Raw genomic sequence first — 19,301 nt, forward strand, 5'->3', positions numbered from 1 at the left:
GAGCCTGGAGCAAAAAGCGAAATAACACGATACCCCAGATTGTTTGCTACCAACTTCCAGTTCCACCTGCACACATGGACCCTGCATCGTGTTAGCAGCATTCTCAGCTCTAATGGACCTCCAGAACCTCAGTGACCAGGTGGTGGTGCTACAGGTGCACACTGTCCCCAGGCAGGACCGGCTGGCACTTCCAAACACCTCTAGGGATGTTAGCACCAAGCAGACAAGTATGGAAGATTATTTGCAGGTCATCAGAACAGGCCTTTTGATTTTTAAGCAATCGGCTTGAAGTTGTAGAGTTATACCAATAATGCAGATGAGATCCATTCAAAATCCCACATCTCAATTCACACACCTCTGAAAGCAGTTATTGCTAGAATATAAACATTATATGTGCCATCTCTGGAGGGGACATCACTATTACTGAAGAAGGGGACATCACTAGACCTGCGTGGCCAGTTACTGGCTCTCAGTGATATCTCTTGGGGTAACAGCTTAGCAAACATTGCTTGCTGCCCTTCTAAGTGGAGATTCAGCTTTCGATCGTGCAGGTGGTAGGTGGAACGCAGTCTTCTCCTGACTCTCAACAGCACGTTGGCATCCACACTGGAATTTTAGTTGGACTGGGGAATGAAATGACATTCATAATCATCTATCTCTGCTTGCTGCACCTTGGTTCTCATCACGGAACAGTCTTAGTGTGGGAAAACTGGATTTCTTTAGATTAATTAAGTTGACACATGCTGTGCAAGAGCCTAACTCACTCCAATCCGTGCATTCAGTCTGTCAGTGCAGACATGAGATAGTTAGAAGTAAAAAAACCCAATACCCCCGAGGTGTGAATGCTGGGTACTAAGCACCACCCATTGCATCCTGTGCACCTGTTCCCACCACTCTGCATTGCTTATTAAAATAGAGGAAACCAGTGACTGCAGAGATTTACAGCACTGCAGGGCCTGCCCTGTGAGAGTCTAAAGAATAAAAGCAGCATGGAATTTGCCTTTTTAAGCACTGTTTCCAAGTGCAGCAGGAATTTATAGTTTACCCCCTGCAAAATGAGATTCACAAATGATTCTGCAACAACACAGGGAAGAAGCATTGAAAATCAGTATACAAACAGGAGTTGGCATAAGAAGGAGCATATCTGATCCTTTGCGATGTTATTAAGGAGCCTATATAAGGTCCTCAATTGAAAAGTCAAAGCCACGGCGAATTTCTTCTCCTCTGCTACTGCGAAAAGTAATAAACACATGGCCCAGTGCCAGCCTGTAGTCCTGTCCTGGGCAACACTCCCTGTCTCTGCAGAAGTTCTGCCTGAGGCGCAGTGCTGTAAGGACCTTATGCACCTTGAATGGCTACCATACCTGCCACCTTGGAGTTGTACGCGACTCCCACGCCGCAGATGTTGTTGTTGGCAGCTGCAGACACCTCTCCTGCACACCTCGTCCCATGGCTGCAAAAGAGAAGACAGAGATACCATATGAACCTCACCTAATGCATGTCCTGAACTGAGCTGGATCACCACGATCTTGGTTTTGCGTCACAATCGGCTTCCAGCACTGCCAAGGAAACCAGTTCCAAGGGAAACTGTTGGCTGCAGTACTCGGATATGTGGATGAGCAGGAGATAATCAACTTCCCCTCTGCGGTATGAGCGATGCTTGCTCTGAGGGTAACATGCATACTTATGCTTCATTTAGTCCTATAGTTATCCAGACCTTTTCTTTTTAACTCTGTCAAACAGGTTCTGCCTTGTTAACAACTATTAGTCAGTAGAAGCAGGCCCTTGACAGAACAGTGTAAAAATAACATCAATATTAATTCCTTCATTTTTGTGACTTGACAGTGTGACACCCACTTTTTTGAACCCCACAGAACAAAGTCTGATTGCCTTTTTGCTATTCAAACACGTAGCAGGAGCATACCCCTGTCCACAAGAGAAATGCTATGGTAAGAGGTGGGGTGGCAGAAGGGAGCAGAGCGGTGGGCTGGCTTGCCAGACCCACGGTATATGCGTTCCTGTCCTCCAGTGCCTCATTCCCAGGAGAATTCCCAGGTGCTCCAGCTGTCAGCTCACAGAGCTACAGCTTTCTACTCAGACGGGACATGCCTCTGCTCTGACACGGAGGTCCAAGTTCGGGCTCACACATGGCATCTCACAAACACCTGGCATCTCTGAATTGCTTTACAGTCCTGCAGGAAGGCAGATCACATTTTCCTTTCTCCTAATTCATCACAGAAATTAAAACACAGAGAACGTAAGTATGGACAGTATAATCTAGTTTTAAAAAATACCACAGCAGCAGAGAAACTAGTAAAACCCATACTGCTGTCAAGTTTAAGCTTAAGATGTTGAATCAATATCCTACTGCTCACATCAATCCACTCTGTGTATTAAAACTGGAACTGCTCCTATAGCATGCTAAGAATTCAGGCAATTAGCAGTGCTGTATTATAATATAAAGGCTATGCAGAATACCAAATGAAGCATCCCAGAAGGGATGTTTTGTTTTAATCATCTTTTTTCTCTCTCTCCCTTTAAGCATCTCTGGCAAAGGTGAGTGTAACATTAATAAGGGAGTGAGAAGCAACACATTATTTTTCCTGCTGTACCTTGGAAGTACCCGGATATTTTTAAAGGCAGCTCCATGAAAAAAAATGTCTGGCCTCAAATGTACACAGTGTCTTGATCATGAAAGGGTGAAGAACTCATGCAAGTTCCTTTTATAAAGGGGGCAGAGAGGAAAGCAATGCAGATTTCTTATTCAGCTGCTGGAGAAATTTCTTTCAGCAATCAAGCAGGTTTTCCCTCATGCCCTTGTTCAAGCAACTGTGAAAAAAATAGACTGTTGCCAGGCATTCATTATCTGCTCACCTGTGGGCTAGCTACAAGCCACAGAGCAGAATAAATGGCTTTGTTAAAAAATTGAAAAAAAATCTTGATTGATGCTGGGGTGCAAAAAATCAGTGACGCTGCCAGGTGAGCTCTTTCTCTCATAGAGGGAAAAACTGCATTAGGACCTTCCTGGTGAACAGGTTTTAGCAGAAGGTCGGCTCCCCCACCTCACCTGCCCACTGGCCCTCAGGAGGGAGACTGCAGGCAGACCTGTTCCAGCAGCTCTACATCTAGATACTGTGCTGCCGACTGGAGAAAATAAATCACATGTGAGTTAGTGGAAATGCATTTGGTCGAATTATTAATGGCAAACAGCAGACTTTTCCAATTTAGCCCTATTTGCTGTTCATGTGTCACCGATAAAAACATTGTAGTTTCTATGAAGTGACCCGTGTCATAGCACAAATCACAGCTTTTCTCTCTAACGTTCACCTCTTCGCTATTATTTCAATGCTTAAAACAAGGGGATAGAAAATAATTATTTTAACCTATGAACAAGTTACTTCAGAGGTAAACCATATAGTAGCGAGCAGGACAAGTTTTCTATAAACATTATATAAATACAAACATTTCACATGAACATTTGTGAAAACCTAAGGTGGGAGAGAAAGGGTAACTCAATTGAAAGTCAGTTTGCCTTCAGGTGTTTTAAATAACATATCTGTACTAGTTAAAAAAATGTCACTTTGCTCTGTCTTTGAAAACTATTTCTATTTCTAAAACCCACTGCCAATGTGACTGTGCACGTCTTTTTATTGACACATTTTTTAAAAGTGTCAGAGGTCGCACGGGTTTTCACTGAGGTTCCTTTTCATCTGCTTTGAAATGCGTCTGCAGAGAGCAAAGGACAGGATCCGTCCTTCCCAACTTCAGCTGTCAGCAGGGGAGGGCTGTACAGAGCTCAGTCTCAGTCACTGGACTGATGTGCCTGTCTTGACCACTTTAGTTGCTTGCACTGGGCAGCAGTGAAATATGCAAAGCTCAAACGGACACTTTTGTGGAGTAAAAGCCATCCCCTTTTTACTCACATCCATTGTCAGCTCCTGAGCATTTGGGTCTTTGTATAAGGGAAAGCGTTCCCCTGTTTTGGGGAAGGTGTCGCTACGCCTCCGCCCAAATACACGAAGAACCAGCACTAGTGCTGTGGCTCCTCCTTGACACTTACCTTGTAACACTGCAGGTAGAAAGAGCTGCTAAATCTGTTTATACACATTCTCAATGATTATGTTGTTTCCATTGTATTGATTGAAAAATTAGGAGGATGGGAGCAGGTGTTTACCCTGTTAATGAGCACTGTCTGGAAGCCAAGGGGCATTCTTTCCTTGGCTGAATAGTATTTTGTTTGGATCTATAATGAGTAAGGAACATTTTTACCCCTGAAGAATATGGGTTTCCATGATAGTGAATAATTTTTGCCCAGCTAACTCTTATCTGCGTGAGAGGATATACAGAATACAAAGGCTACAGGAGTGAAAAAAAAATACTGGTTATTTATATCATGGCAGAAATTTGTAATCTGCACGCTCTGAGATGGGGAACCCTGAGTTGTGCCTTCTGCCTGCTCACAACAAGAAACCAGAGGGCTGTGCAGAAAGGCCAAGCTATCTCTGACTCCTGTGGGTACCTCTGTACTATACAGCATAGTACACACCAAGATGCTGAATGTGGTTCAGGAGAGTGGGTGTAAAACAGAATCACAGAATCACAGAATCGACTGGGTTGGAAAAGACCTCAGAGATCATCGAGTCCAACCCTTGGTCCAACTCTAGTCCGTTTACTAGATCATGGCACTAAGTGCCATGTCCAATCTCAGTTTAAAAACCTCCAGGGACGGCGAGTCCAGCACCTCCCTGGGCAGCCATTCCAATGCCTGATCACTCTCTCTGTAAAGAATTTCTTTCTAATATCCAGCCTAAATTTCCCCTGGTAGAGTTTAAGCCCATGCCCCCTTGTCCTATTGCTAACTGCCTGGGAGAAGAGACCAATCCCCACCTGGCTATAACTTCCCTTCAGGTAGTTCTAGAGAGTGATGAGGTCACCTCTAAGCCTCCTCTTCTCCAGACTAAACAACCCCAGCTCCCTCAGCCTCTCCCCATAGGTCTTAAAACATCACAGGCAGTTCCCAAAGTGGCTCCTGAAAGCCACTGAGTGCTATGGAGCTACCTCTGCTTTTGGAAACACGGCTTGGCTGAGTTTCCTTCACCGCTCCCACTGCTCCTCAAGCTCAAACACAGCTCTGCCCCACATTGTACCCACTGTCCCCTGAAGTGGTTTGGTCCCCAAGCTGTGAGACTGAACACCGTCAGTATGGAAGCAGAGGAATAAATCCCTTGGCTGCCCTGTCACCTCTGTGCCTGTAACATCAGCCGAACTGCCCAACTGCAGTTCCCAACCCAAGCAACCACACTCTCTCTTTCCAAAACTCACCCGAAGGCCAGTGGCTGTTTGATGGAAAGGGCAAAGTGCTTCCAGCAGCCTTAAAAGCACAAAGCGGAAGGGGAATCTGTGCTTCTAAGCAGAGCAGCTGCGATTAATGAAATACTCCATGCAAAAACCTCTCCTGATTTTTCTTAAAGTCTAATGACACTTCACACATGCAGCTGGCAGCTCACAAAAGCTCCTTGGTTCATCTCTTTAAAAAACAGTCCTCTGCTTCTTGTTGCACAAATCACTTCAATTGCTCACACAGAAATGTATTCTTTATAGAAAAGGGATATTACGCTATCCTGTTTTGAGTCTGATCCTTCTGCATGCATAAAATTAAATGGGAGATACATCACTGACTGCAAACGGGGCAAAACGGAGCCTTTATTGCAGGTTTCTCTGAATGGCTTTTCTGTGTAACTGTTCCCTATTCAGACACACCTTTGCAGCTACACATATGGACAGAGAGACTGTCATAAGCAGACAGTTGTAACCTACCAGTAATAATAATCCAGGAGTCAGAAATTATGGCAAAGGCTTATATACGAGAACAACAGCTTGATTAAGAGTATATCCAAGAAATATGCAGAGAAAAACACAGTCAAAACTACTTCTGAACAGCTGGGTATGGTGTGTTGGTTTGCATCTGAGCCTGGAGAAAACATGAAATCTTGCACCTGAAAGCCTTCTGGAGTTGTGCAGGCGGGAAAGGGATGCTTTACTGAAGGTGTTGTTCCCATTATTTACCTTGCAAGGCAGAAAATTCCCTGTCTCACCAAAGAGACCTCAAGGTTCATCAAAAAGAATGCTACACTTTCTACATATCATTTTTTTCTGGAAAAAATAAAGACAGAAATCACCAAAGGAATTTCTGCATTGCTTTTCTCTTCCTGACTTGCTGAGCTGAGCTCCCCATCCCCTCAAGAAAAGAAACAGAGGAAAGTGTTGCAGTTCTCTGAAAACCGGAATCATGTTGTTCTCAAAAATTACAGATCGGCCACAGATGACCATGCTGCTCACCCTCGATTCCTCACCTGGGTGCCTGAAGTTGGAGACCAGAACTCTTGCCCAATCCAGGATGCTTGAGGCCCGTTTTAAGAGACTTTAGAGGTAACTCTGCCTCCAGGGCCACCTTGCAGAAGACGTGAGGACTACAAATTCTGCCCCACTATAAAATACTTAATAGCAGCATAATCAGTGTTAATGGGGCTTGGCAGAACACACTTAGTTTTATGAAGTTCCACACTGAAAATGGCACAAGCTACCATTAGCCACTAAAGCTAAATTTAATTTTCCTCCGTGCTGCCCCAAAGCTAAGTGATATCTTTCTCCTACAAAGATCCTTTGCATAAATAAAGTGAGAAAGGCAGCAGACCTTCACAAATTAGAGCCCTAGACTTTCTCCAACTTTCCATTCACTAATTGGATTCATCCTAATTTAAAAGTGTCCGATGTCCTTCTCTGAAATGAAGGAGAAATCTCATTGCCATCCTGCTTTGGCTGAAAAATAGCAGGACTACAAAGGAGGACATCACAGCTCCCAAATCTGTTTGATCCATTCCGGGAAGCTTGTGCCTGAGGTAGAAGCACAGCTGCTCCACTACTTTGTTGTGTCACTCTGACAGAACTAAAACTGATTTCTTTAGAAACAAAAACAAAAAACCCCATATGAAACTCAGAGGCCATCCACACCAGCCATACTAAGTTAGAGATGAAAACCACATCAAATAGGCCTGAAATACCTTTTGATAAGCGCTAAGACTGACCCCTGAAACCTTTAGAATTTTTCAAATCCTCAGGGGTGCTGCTACGCAAATGCTGGCAACTGCCATTATATTTGCATCTAGAAGACTTCTGGAAATTTCATTAAAAATATCCTGAAACAATTTTTACAAATGCAGAGACCATGAGCAGTGTGCCGCAGAGCCAGAGATGCTGGATGCTGAGATCACCAGGTAATAAACACACCTACGCGTGTGCCTTGCACTCTGCTCCCTTGATGCTGTTAAACCTTCCCAGGAGCAGTTAGCCTGACAGAAGAGGCTTTTTCATGGGACAGGTGTAGAATCCAGGGCATGGAGTTTTATTAAAAACTGTTGACGCACATGTCTGTTCCATTCTGACCAAAAACGAGCTTTGAGAAAAAAATCTGAAGACTTTCCCTTTGGGCCATTCTTATTTACACTATACCTTGAGGACTAGACCTTCTCCTGCTGGTAACTCTTCAGAACATACTAAAGGAGTGAGTCTTGGGCAATCATGGTCTGTTCAGGAGAAGTAACACAAGCAGCACAGCTGCGCTGTTCATTTCAGGTTTATGAACACAACAGAACAGGTTCCCAGTCCGTGTACGTGGTCTTTAATTCCTGCAGCAGCTAGAAATATCTCAGAATCAGGCCCGAAATGCTACTACTGTACACCATTCTTAAGGTGAAAAGACAGATTATAACATTTAATTGTTTTTAAACTGGTCATTCTACACCCTGCTGCTTTTCTGCCTTCTTAGTCTACAACTGGATGAAAAGACCTTTTCCTGTCTTGAGCTTACTCCCTCTAACATTACCTGGCCGTCAATACTGCTTCAGACACAGCAGATGGGAAACCAGTCTATACAGATTTACTGTAATGTCATAGGATACTGACTGAAAAAGGTATGTGGCCATCACCCGTTCAAACAACCTACATATAGACTCCTCTGAAGCAGCAACTCCATTTATAGACTATAAAATAGCCATCCAGTGCTAATTAGAGGTTACCTAAAAAAAAAAGTCAACAGTAACCTCTAATTTTCAAGCAGTAGTGTGACTGCATCTTCTCTTCTGGCAATGATTTAATTTAGGAGGAAACAGGCATTCCAGAAATACCAGCACGTACTTGTAATTTCTTAAGCAAAGCAAAGTGAAGAGCAGGCTGATCAAAATCCATTTACCTGTTAAACCAGTCATCTGTATAGCGAGGGTAGGGGTAGGGATCGTTACTGCTGAAGTCGTAGCTGGCTTTGGCATTCTGCAAAACACAAAGAAGTTCAGTAAGTCAGCAGAAAAACAGATGTGCAGGGCAAAGTGGAACACAAATGGAACGGGGAGCTGAGAATCGTTAGCAAACTTCATCCTCTTCGTTCTGCAAGATGTATCTGGATGCAAACCGGTCCCTCTTGTGCTGTGCAATTTCCCACACCAGCAAACCTGGGGAAAGATGCTTTCTAGAGGGCAAAGTCTCCTGCACATCCTTAGTATTTCTAAACACTGTGGGTAATTGTGAGGTGGTGAGAGCTCAGGTTATTACTGAGGAACTCTTCACCAACACTTACAAAGAGCATTTATGTGTTATGCTAATTGGTGTGGCAGGACAAAGGTTAAATCCTCTTTTCCAAACAGTGGTGGAAGTGACCAGACACTTGAGACTTGCATCTTATAATTACTCTTGAAAAACTCATTTGTGGTACTACAACAAACAGACTTCTAAAAGCATTTCAATGCCTAAGAATGTAAACTACTCTAAATTCAAATGTGAAAACTGCATTAAAGGTCAGTACATATGCCTGGAAATCCCTTTGCATAATTTCTTGGTCCTTTAGTTGTCAAACAGCTTCACAAATGCAGCTTTCAGGCACTTTTGAAAATGTTATCCCACGTCTCTGCTTTTCATATAAATCTAAATCATTCCTGATTTTGCCCGATCAGCAGAGTTAAGGACACTCAGCAACTTTTTGATGCTCTATCTGAGAAGCAACTGGAAAGTTTCAGAAGTCAAGTGCCATCTACTTTCTTCTCAATTAAAAAATAAAGGGTGACTGAAAATTGAGCTTTTAAATATATTTAAAGCTTCCTCTCAAGTGTACGTTCACAGAAATTATATTTTAATAAACACCATACTCAAGGAATAGAATTATGTTAATTCTTAATTAATGTGTGCTTGTATTCTTTTTTTTTAGATTTGGCTAAGCATGCTATTGAAGATAATTTGAGAGTCGTGTATGAATAGCTTTGCTCCTAAAAACATCTCCCTTCAGCAAATTCTCAGTTCCTGGGTTACAGGAACAAACAGTCCATTGGTAGCACCAAAGCCTTCAGGTTTTGCATTCAAAAACCCTAACTCTCAAAAACTCTCGTGCCAGAACAAAACAGGGACGACATTGTCCCTGAACCTTGAAGGGTAAAACTAAGTATCTTTCAAGCTACTGCACAGCAATTTTTGGGTGTTCAGAAAGCCTGGGTGTTTATATTCAGCAGGGATGATAAATATTTTGCAGCATTTGAATGGAGCAGAGATTTGTAGAATGTCTATCACACGGCTTGATGCTGTTCTCCAGCTCAGACACAGCTGAATCCCTCTGTATCTTTATTGATCCCTCCATATCTCTAAACTAAGATTTTCAGCCTGAAGGTGCCTTCCAATAATATCAGCTGTAGCCACAAATTCTCTGTGCTTTAAGTCTCTGCACCCAGGTGTATGTTTAATTTATCTCTTTTAATTACCGCAACTGCTTATACAGCACTTTGGATTGCATAATTTCTATGAGCTAAGAGTAAACAGAACATAACTTTTCAGCCAGGGAAAGAAGGAGAATTTGACAGTAGTTTGTAAATCATGAATAGCACAGAGAAGGTGGTCAGGCAGTTATTATTTACTACTTCTCATAATATAAGAACTAGTGGGAATCCATCGAAATTACTAGCAGCAGAAAACAAGAAGTACTTTTCTCCAGAACACATAATGAGTTACAAAATTCATTGCCTCCCAGCAATATAGAAGTTAAAAGCCTAAATGCAATCAAAAAGTGGTTAGACAAATTAACAGAAGATAAATCTGAAAGGGTATAAGGTGCTGTGCCTTCCTCTTGTTTATCAGCAGTCACCATCCACACAGAATTACTTATAAAGAATGTCTATTATATAATAAAAATTGTTGGTTTGCTATCAGAGAAAGAAACTGTTTTGTACTTTAAGGCATGTCTCTATTTTTGCCTCCTAGCATCCTGTACCTCTTCCCAAATAAGATGCTAAGAGAAAAGTACTGGATCAGATGATGACATTCTTTAAATCATTTATTAACTAATAGCTTGCATACCACGTACGAATGGATTACTTCTGCCTGTGTATAAAACAATGCTTTCCTTAAAAATAAGCTTAGACTGGCATTTTCCAAAGAATTGCCCTGTGCTTTCTAAAATACAGGCAATAAAATCTTCTTTGTAAAACATTCATTCTGTGAAATATGACAATAACAATAAATCAGTTGTCCCTTGTGTTGCTCAGATCTGTAATAAAATTATGTACCTTGAATAATGCAGCAAGCCCATAAATTTTTATATAGCTTTACAAGCCTCTGAAGAATAATTCACATACTCTTTTCCTCCCTAACACAAGAAATGTGCCTGTACTTCCACGCTAGTCCAGCAGACAACCAATTAAAGACACACGTCCCACTAGTCACAGGCTGATTCTTCATGATGTTAAAGCACCGATGAATTTACCCCAAAGATTTGTATCTTTTAAAAGAAGAGAAACATTTTTAACACGTGGTATCTGGTCTTATCCTCTTCAGGCAACAGCAAATCCTTAGAGATCTGAGGCAGAAAGATACCTTTTGCTTGTTTGATTTCTTTACTGATCCAAAGAATGAGCAAACCCCTGGGCTCATATTACAACATATAACATCTCGGAGAAACTGTACTAAAATAACACCGACCGTCATGTGGTGGAGAAATGAAATTCCGCTTTGTACACACAAGCTTAAGAAAATGGAATATGCTCACCAGGAGGCAAAGAAGGAGGCAACGTGATATTTTGTCTAGGAGGGATGCTATAAGGCTTAAAGGTCATTAATGAAAAACAGAGGCACTGTTTTTAAGTCAGCAGTCATACAGTAAGCCATCTCCTCCACCATGGGAAGCATGCTGCTCTATTTTGTTTTGGTTTGTGTTTTCTTTTCTTTTCTTTTCTTTTTTTTTTAAATGGAAATGAAGAAAAAACTGCAACTTCTCAAATAGTTCTGCCTCTACATGAACTAATTTACACATTCTGTTTTACTATCCAGCAAATTCAGAGCTGCATTCAAGACCCTGTCGACACCACGCATATATCCACAAAGTCATGGGCTGTGTTCAAAAATATTAACCTTAAAGAGCAAATTCACTGCCGGTGAATATTGTCGTCTCCCTCCAGAAACATGAGTCTCTCACCCAGTTCTTGCAGGTACATCACAAAAGTAAAAATACTCAGCCAGACAACACCAGACAGATCTTGAATAATGAATAAGACAGCAGCACACTTTTCTGCCATCCTTCTCTTGAAAACAGTCACCAAATAACACATCAGAGCATCATTTGTAACAGATGGAGTAAGGAAGTCTCCTGGGTCCTGAATAATACCTGAGGTGCACATAAGCCCTCCCAGTATTCTGCTTTCAGTTGTTTATTATACCAGCGGCCCTGCTTGGCCACAGAACAAGCAAGGACAGAGCACACCGGAACGGTGACTTCTTTTTGTGGGTATCACTGAAAAACCTCGTACTTCAATTTCCTTAACACTCAACATGCACCTGGGATTAGGTCAAAAGAAAAACCAGTGAAGTTATAGCCGAAAGAGGATAAACTGACTACAACCAACAGGTGACTACAGCTTAATTTTTACCAGTAAAATTATTTGAGGTAACAAGTGGTAACGATTCTAATAATCCAGCTATTAGAATTTATCGGAAGACACATTCACTGTCTCACTTCTGATGCAGCTGCTTATTTTGCAAAGCTGAAACCTTTTCCTACTGCTTAGGTTTAAACACATACAAACAAACAAAAAGTGCAGCCTAAAAAGACATGAGGTCTCCTGTTAACATTTATATTTATCTTCATTAAGGCAGCATTATTTTTAAAGTAACAGTTACGAAGAAAAATTGCATCACTGTGATCATCTTACATTGTGTTCTTTTTGTACATTAGACAGATTTCCTTTGTCAAGTAACTGATTATCTTCTCTACATAAGACTTGGTGCTACAACATCACACAACCTCTTATTTTACTTTTTCTCCTCTAATTTCTTTCCTATCTCCCTTGCAGACAAAACCAGAAAGGCGACATGAGTTACATGACTTCAGCATCTCCAAAAGGGAGGCTGCAGGGAAACAAACTATTTCACAGGGGGATAATGCACCTGGCTGCACAGCAGTGATGTTACCAGCGAGGTACATCTAAGTACTAACTTTTTCAAGCCTCAAAGAACAGAAGAAATTATCAATTCTGTTCTTAGACACCAAGACCATTGAACGTTTTCCCAGTAAACAAAATGAAAGTCCAGACGCATCCAGCTAAATGCCATCTAACGCACTGTGGCCGTTCGCTAATGCTTGGATCAGAGGTACATAGTCAAACAGGACAAAAAAAGAAGCAAAAAGACTAAAAGAAAATATAGGCTGGGCAGAATTTTTAAGAAATGGATAATTGCTTTTTTCCTAATAAGCTTTATAAATAAAACGAGCACATTGAAATATCCTCCATTTCTTCTTCCCTGCATCTTCACCTGATACTAGAAAACACATAGGAAATTGAGGCAGGCATGTGATTTTATTAAAAAGCAAGCAGCCAAATGAACTTGTGCTTATAACAATTCACCTCTTGGCATTCTTAGTCTGCTCCGCAATTTCCAGGTTGATGTGGAGGAAACCTGAAGCACGTCACCAGTTGTTAATTACTTAAGAGTCAGAGCTCTGAAGGCAAAAGCAAGTTAACCTACAAGAAAAGAAAACCTATTTGTGCACTGCCAAACACTCCTCAGTTTTCAGAGGGAGTGCACAAGAATCTTCAAGCTGTACCTGCAACATACTGAGGAGGTACTGAATGTCCACAGCGTGGCACGTTATTAAGACCATTAATTTCATAAAATAAAATAAGTAACTAGCTACTGATAAAGATTTTAATGGCAAGTAGCCAATTTAAAGCTTTAAAGCTTCAGACTATGGAATGAACTCCTTGATTTCTTTAAATGGGGGGGGAGAGGGAGGGAAAGAAAAAAACCTGGCATTTGAGTGGCTAGAGATATATGAGCCATTGGATTATTTTATCTTAATGGCAAATACAAAGAGTGCAATGTCTTTTTACTGAAATTGAATTTTACTGAAAAATACTGTGAACACACACCTCATCTAGCTTTAGTGTTCCATTTTATTAAAGACCTGGCCCGCATTCTCTTTCCAACACATGGATTTTTTTCCCCCTTCAGATACTTTGGTTATATATTAGTGTGACCTTCTGAAGTTGAGAGAGTAATAGAGGTATGAAGCTGGCAGCAGAGCAATGAGATCCAGGTCCATTATTCTTAGTTATGTTCCTGTAAGAAATAACTGAGAAGTTTATCAGTACATCAAACACATGTTGAGTGCTGAGCTGCAGCAAAGGTTGTGTTTGCAGAGCTTTGATGGCAGGCAGCACTTAAGAGCCTCTTGGCGGGATGAGCTTTAAGAGAAGGGGAGCCCTCGTTCCTCCCAAAGCCCACCAAAATCTGCCACGAGATCTCCCACCAAATACGATAGGCAGGATTCAGTATAAAGGTCTCTTTCTTACACATCATGGCATGGATAAAAGACAATTTTGGCCATCAGTGGAAGGAAACCTACACCTCAGAGTTTGCAGTATAAACTCAGCAGTCATTTAAACCCAGTTGTTTAGCATGACATGAGCAAGAAAGACACTGAGGTGCTGAGGAGAGTTCAGAGGAAGGTGATGAAGCTGGTGAGGGGTTTGGAGCACAAGTGTGATGAGGAGCAGCTGAGGGACCTGGGGCTGTTCAGCCTGGAGAACAGGAGGCTGAGGGGAGACTTTTTTGCTGTCTACAACTACCTGAAAGGAGGTTGTAGCATGGAGGGGCTTGGTCTCTTCTCCCAAGTAGCAAGGGAGAAGACAAGAGAAAATGGCTTCAAGTTGCACCAGGGGAGGTTCTGATTGGATATTAGGAAACACTTCTTCATGGAAAGGGTTGTCAGGCATTGGAAAAGGCTGCCCAGGGAAGTGGTGAAGTCACCATCCCTGGAGGTGTTAAAAAAGGTGTATAGACGAGTCTCTTACGGACATGGTTTAGTGCCAGAGTCAGGTTATGGTTGGACTCGATGATTTTGAGGGTCTCTTCCAACCGAAATGATTCTATGACATGGTCTGGGTGAAGAGTGGCCACCTGAGCTGGGAGAGCAAACACTTCCCCGCTGCTGTGAGTGCTCTGCAGGCACCAACACCCACATCGGTCTCTGCAACCGCAAAGGCATCACAGTCAGAGTCACTAAAAGTGGATCAATGATCAGCAGTGCTTACAGCAAAGTGCAGGGATACTGAGCACACGGTTATAATGGTGCTCATAAAACAAACTTGGCAGAATATTAAGGATGATGACCACTTGAACAGGTTAAATCAATCCTGTTGTTACAAAACAGGTAAATGGCAGCCTTGCAAAGAGGGAAATCAAAGTGAATTAGATGGTTTGGGAGCTGGCTACAACAGACAGACCTGGTCTGTGGTGGTTATGGAGAGGGGAGGACAGGGAGAGCTGTTCTAGTGATACAGAGGAACTGAAAGCAAGAACAGACGAGACAGAAAAGCGGTTGGGTATTTTCCTTCTTCTGAAAGGTTTCTCAGCTGACAAGAGAACATTAACAACTGCTAAACATGCGTTTCACCTAAGTTGCACAAATATGGAAGATGATGAATGGACACATGAAAGTGATACTGTAGGTGAATCAAAAGGAGGTGAACATTGCAGAGAAGAGAGTCAAAAAACATAATGCCATCTATTATCTACATTTCTTTTGTCACAAAAAGCAAACACAGGTTGATTTACAGGCCTCAGAGTTAAAAGATCTTGAAGATCTATGCTCTTTTATTCCAGTCGCATGCTGACCTCATTAGCATAGTGTGAGAGCATCCCAGAGGAGTATTAACAATGTGACTAATATATGTCAAGACATGCTGTGTTCTCAGGGATTTTAATGGACCAATTTATGTGCTTTTGCATTAATTAAAAAGTTTGCATCACTTACTCCATCTGGAATCAGCAAAAACAATGGACAACTAAACCCAAAATTTCAGGGAGAGAAAGTGGGACCTTCAGAACAGACATTCTCATGTAAACCCACACATCCTATATTTTGCAGCTGTTTATGATTTTAAATAGCACATGATCATTCCATGTTCTTCTCTTAAAGATTAGTATCTTTGATCACAGCTCATATTTTCACAGCAATTTACTGGATACGTAAATTTAAGAAATGTCCTAGACATCTTGAGCTGACAGAAAGATTCACCATTCCCTCCATCAGACATGGTATCGCTGTTCACTAATTCTGCAGCTGAGTTAAGCACCACTGAAATAAAGTGATTCAGTTTCCCACAAGGATTCTAAAGAACATGTGCTAGCATTGAAATTATTAACTCCCTGAACATGGCGCATCCTTTGTGCTCTTCTTGGTACGTATTCGAAGAGAGAATCACCTCCTTTCATAAAATCCAGACCACAACCTGTCTGCAGAACATTTCCAACAATCCCCAATCTACTTCAAGGCTTATGATTAAGGACGGCACAGGGAACGTGTGACTGAGGTATTCGCTACCGTATCTATTTAACTTTCACCAAACAGCTCCACAACACTGGAAGTGGCCAAAGTTTCATCAAATACAAGTTCCTCTCTACAGTAAAACATGTAACCAACATGGTTCTGTGATTCCATGTTATCCCAGGCAGTCATGTTTCCACAGCTCATTTGCTCAGTTGAAGCTATGAAGCCTATACCTGTTAATGTGGTGATTAAAATAAAAGGAATACACAGTAGAACAAACATTATAAACCTGTTATTTATATGATCTGCCAAATTTCTCATTGCTCTGAACTTAATGGTAAAAATACCAGTGATTTCAATGAGCCCAACATTTTATTAGACATTGTGCACTGCTATTCAGTTCCCCTGTAAAAGATGTTCATTATGCTTATTGCTTCTGTTGGGAACGCAACAGAAATGAAGACCATTATATTTAAATCAAAGCAATCTGAAATAGGGCAGGCGTTTAAAAATACCTTAACCACCTACATAGCTACTGAGAAGTAAAATATTAATATGAAGAATACAGATGCATACAACTAAAATCAAACCATGCAAAGTAAACACCCATGTGAAGATGAAATGCGAGGACAGAAAAAACGGAATTAACTTCAAATGAACCAAATTAATTTACAGGCATAGTGAAGGAGAGGTGTTTAAAGCACTGGAGATCATTTGCATCTTTACCTACTGTATTTATGCTATTATGGTTTTGCAGAAGAAAGCGAACTCCTTGTGCCTCCCTGCTCTCCTCTTCTGCAAGTCTAGCTTATTCAAAGGCTTGGCTGAAACTCCTTTTAAAACCAGTTGCATACTCACTAGTTAACAGTGGGTTTGAGACTCTCCTTGCCAAAATCATTGGCAGGACTGAAAGTATCTCCCTAACACCTGTCAAATTTTGATGAGGCTTTGTGAGGGACTAATGTTCCCCACACGCACCATCTAATTCAGGCTTCCCTGGGGACACCCTGGGTAGCCAAAATGTAACTACAGCATGTATTTCATAGTTAACTTCCATTTCAATGCTGATGGATATTCAGGGACGTCAACACTGCTTAGTGTCTTAAACAGCACGAGGAGTTAAAATAACTCATCTTTGAAAAACAGAAAAAATAAATAATCTTCCAAATAGAAAAATACTCAAAAATGATTTTGCCTTTTACAATCCAAAATGTGGCATTTTGGCTTTTAGGAAACAGAAGCTCTTTATTTGATTTTGTTGAAACTGGCTTTAAAATTAGATGGTGTGCTGCCTCCAGGGGACCGAGTATCTGACCCTGCTCTCCCAAGTGGACCATGCACCAGAGTGGGATTTTGTTGCTGCTATTTTAATTCAGTGTGTTCTAGAAGCCAAATATTTAAAATGAGGTTGAACTGATCAAAAATAAAAATATTTTGCTTTTATCTTCCCATAGACACTTTGATTTTCTAAAACACTCATATTTTCTAGCAAAATATTGTTCTAATGGAAGATTTCTGGCCAATTCCAAAAGCTAATTGGTCTGCAGGAAGGGAGGTAATAAAACACCAATACAAAGCAATACCAGATCCCTTCTAATAACGTTTCTCGACTTTTCTTGTCCAAATAGAAGAAGAAAATATTTCCAAAAACTCACTTGGAGATGCCCTGGGGAGAGGCACAAGCCAATTTCCAATGCACCATGTAGAACTGATGCAGATACGTCCTTATCTGCTCTCTTCCACCCCGTGCATTTCTCATTTCAACAATCTTAATTTACTTTCCACGGATGATGCCTTAAGTGAAAATTAATACCACCGCTTAATGATTAAAGCGATTAGCCACCTTGCACTTTCTCAGTGTGCAGCTGATTAATTAAGTACATTGATTATAGAGAAAAATAAATGCTGTGGACAACGTGTGGTCTTAAGCTTGCACAGCAAGTGTCTTTGGCACTATCTCACGTTGTTTGCACATCAGGAGTGCATTTAACTCGAAGATTTTTCCTTTCAGGTGGGTCTAATGTAGAATAAAGCTGGCAACCTTTTGCAGCATTCATTGCTCTGAAAACAATCTCAGGCAAATGTAACTACAATACGTATCTTTCTGATTCTAAAGGAACTGTACTCTGAGGATATTTTATAGCCAGTATAAATCAGTGCATCCCCCTGAAGAGGCCAATACCAGTGTCAGCTCCAGCTGTATAGATGGTGCTGAGCAGCAAGGCCCAGAACTTGCTGAGCATTCAGGGCCCAGATCTCTCATAATAGGTTTAACAAAGCAGTTATCATCCTTCAGTGGGAGAAATACAGTGTTCATGTGCAAACACAGCTCTGTATGTGAGACAAATCACATCTGCTTAAGGTAATCATACCTCCTTCACTAGTTGCAGCCTTCTTTGAAAGAAAAAGCCTCTTCCTACACACTTGGGCCACCTGAAGTGATCCAGAGGAGAAACAGCCTTCAAATTCTTTTTGTTTTTCCATCTCTTTAATTGAGTTGAAAGCTAGAAAGCTGTGATAACACCTATGATTACAAAACATGTCCTTTACATAGCACCATGGCCTCTCTCTCCTGTTAGCAGTGCTCATATTAAGTCACTATAAGGCAGAGGAGCTATACAATAATCTGATCTAAACTGGAGCACACGAGCTCCCCTGCAACAAGTACATGCAAAACCAGTTACTGGCAGGAGCAGGGGAGGAGGAGAAGACTGTTTGCAGGATCCCAATATGTTTTATAAGATGTGAAGCATTTTCTGTATGGTGAAGCCAGCGCAGCCCTCCAAGTACAGAGAGAACCTCATTTGCCTGGTTAATCTTATCAGAGACGGCATCATCTCTTTTTCAGCCTTTCCTATGTTCAGAGAAAAAAACAGATTGCATATAACAGAGAGATGAGCCCAGAAGCTGATCCTGCACAGAATGACAGAAAAAAATAGCCAAGTCTCAGACAGATAACTTCATTCTCTTCCCAGTAACTTCTAATTTATGCCAGTGAAACTTCATTGTCTTGCATGTCTTGAATGATCATCTTCTAAATGCTAAAACCAGCCTCCTAGCTGCCAGAAGCCATCTGAGCAGCATAAACAGCCCAGGAGAAGGCCATCAGTTCCGGTTGCTAAGGCATCAGTCAGCCTGGCATTTAAACACCCAATCCATCCTTCTATCCTGGCAAAAAAGAGGTTTCATTTTGTCTCAACAATTTCTTGATGAAATTTCTGCCACAATCTACTTCAACAGCATCCATCAAACAGTGTGCTTACCAGATTTTCAGTGTTAGCAGAAGGATGTTTGTGAATTTATCCCAGGCTTTGGTTGATAATTTTTAATTGTTATGCTAGTGTTTATATTAGAAAACCTATTAGCAAAAAATCCAACACCAAAACAACCCCAAACCAAATAATCTAAAATCCAATTAGTGTGGAAACATCTGAATCAGTTTATT

General features: G+C 41.3%; 1 protein-coding gene and 1 long non-coding RNA gene across 4 annotated transcripts in view; one reads left to right on the plus strand and one right to left on the minus strand.

Moving 5' to 3' along the window:
• The window catches only part of PCSK2 (proprotein convertase subtilisin/kexin type 2), a 129,609-nt gene that overhangs the window by 25,380 nt on the left and 84,928 nt on the right, over positions 1–19,301 (minus strand). For both annotated transcript variants that reach the window (XM_065059275.1, XM_021290991.2), the window contains exons 6-7: positions 8,249–8,325; positions 1,365–1,453 (exon numbers count right to left, since the gene is read on the minus strand). In XM_065059275.1, the coding sequence (XP_064915347.1) occupies positions 1,365–1,453; positions 8,249–8,325 (166 nt within the window). The remainder of the gene's footprint in view (positions 1–1,364; positions 1,454–8,248; positions 8,326–19,301) is intronic.
• On the plus strand, positions 1,466–3,129 carry LOC110360534 (uncharacterized). 2 transcript variants are annotated; one of them, XR_010471766.1, is made up of 4 exons: positions 1,466–1,647; positions 1,875–1,949; positions 2,030–2,257; positions 3,000–3,129. It is a non-coding gene; the product is annotated as an uncharacterized LOC110360534 (long non-coding RNA). The 2 variants fall into 2 exon arrangements; XR_002416480.2 differs by lacking the exon at positions 3,000–3,129 and having other exon boundaries at positions 2,030–2,376.

This window comes from Columba livia, chromosome 3, assembly GCF_036013475.1.
Source record: "Columba livia isolate bColLiv1 breed racing homer chromosome 3, bColLiv1.pat.W.v2, whole genome shotgun sequence".
Classification (NCBI taxonomy): domain Eukaryota; kingdom Metazoa; phylum Chordata; class Aves; order Columbiformes; family Columbidae; genus Columba; species Columba livia.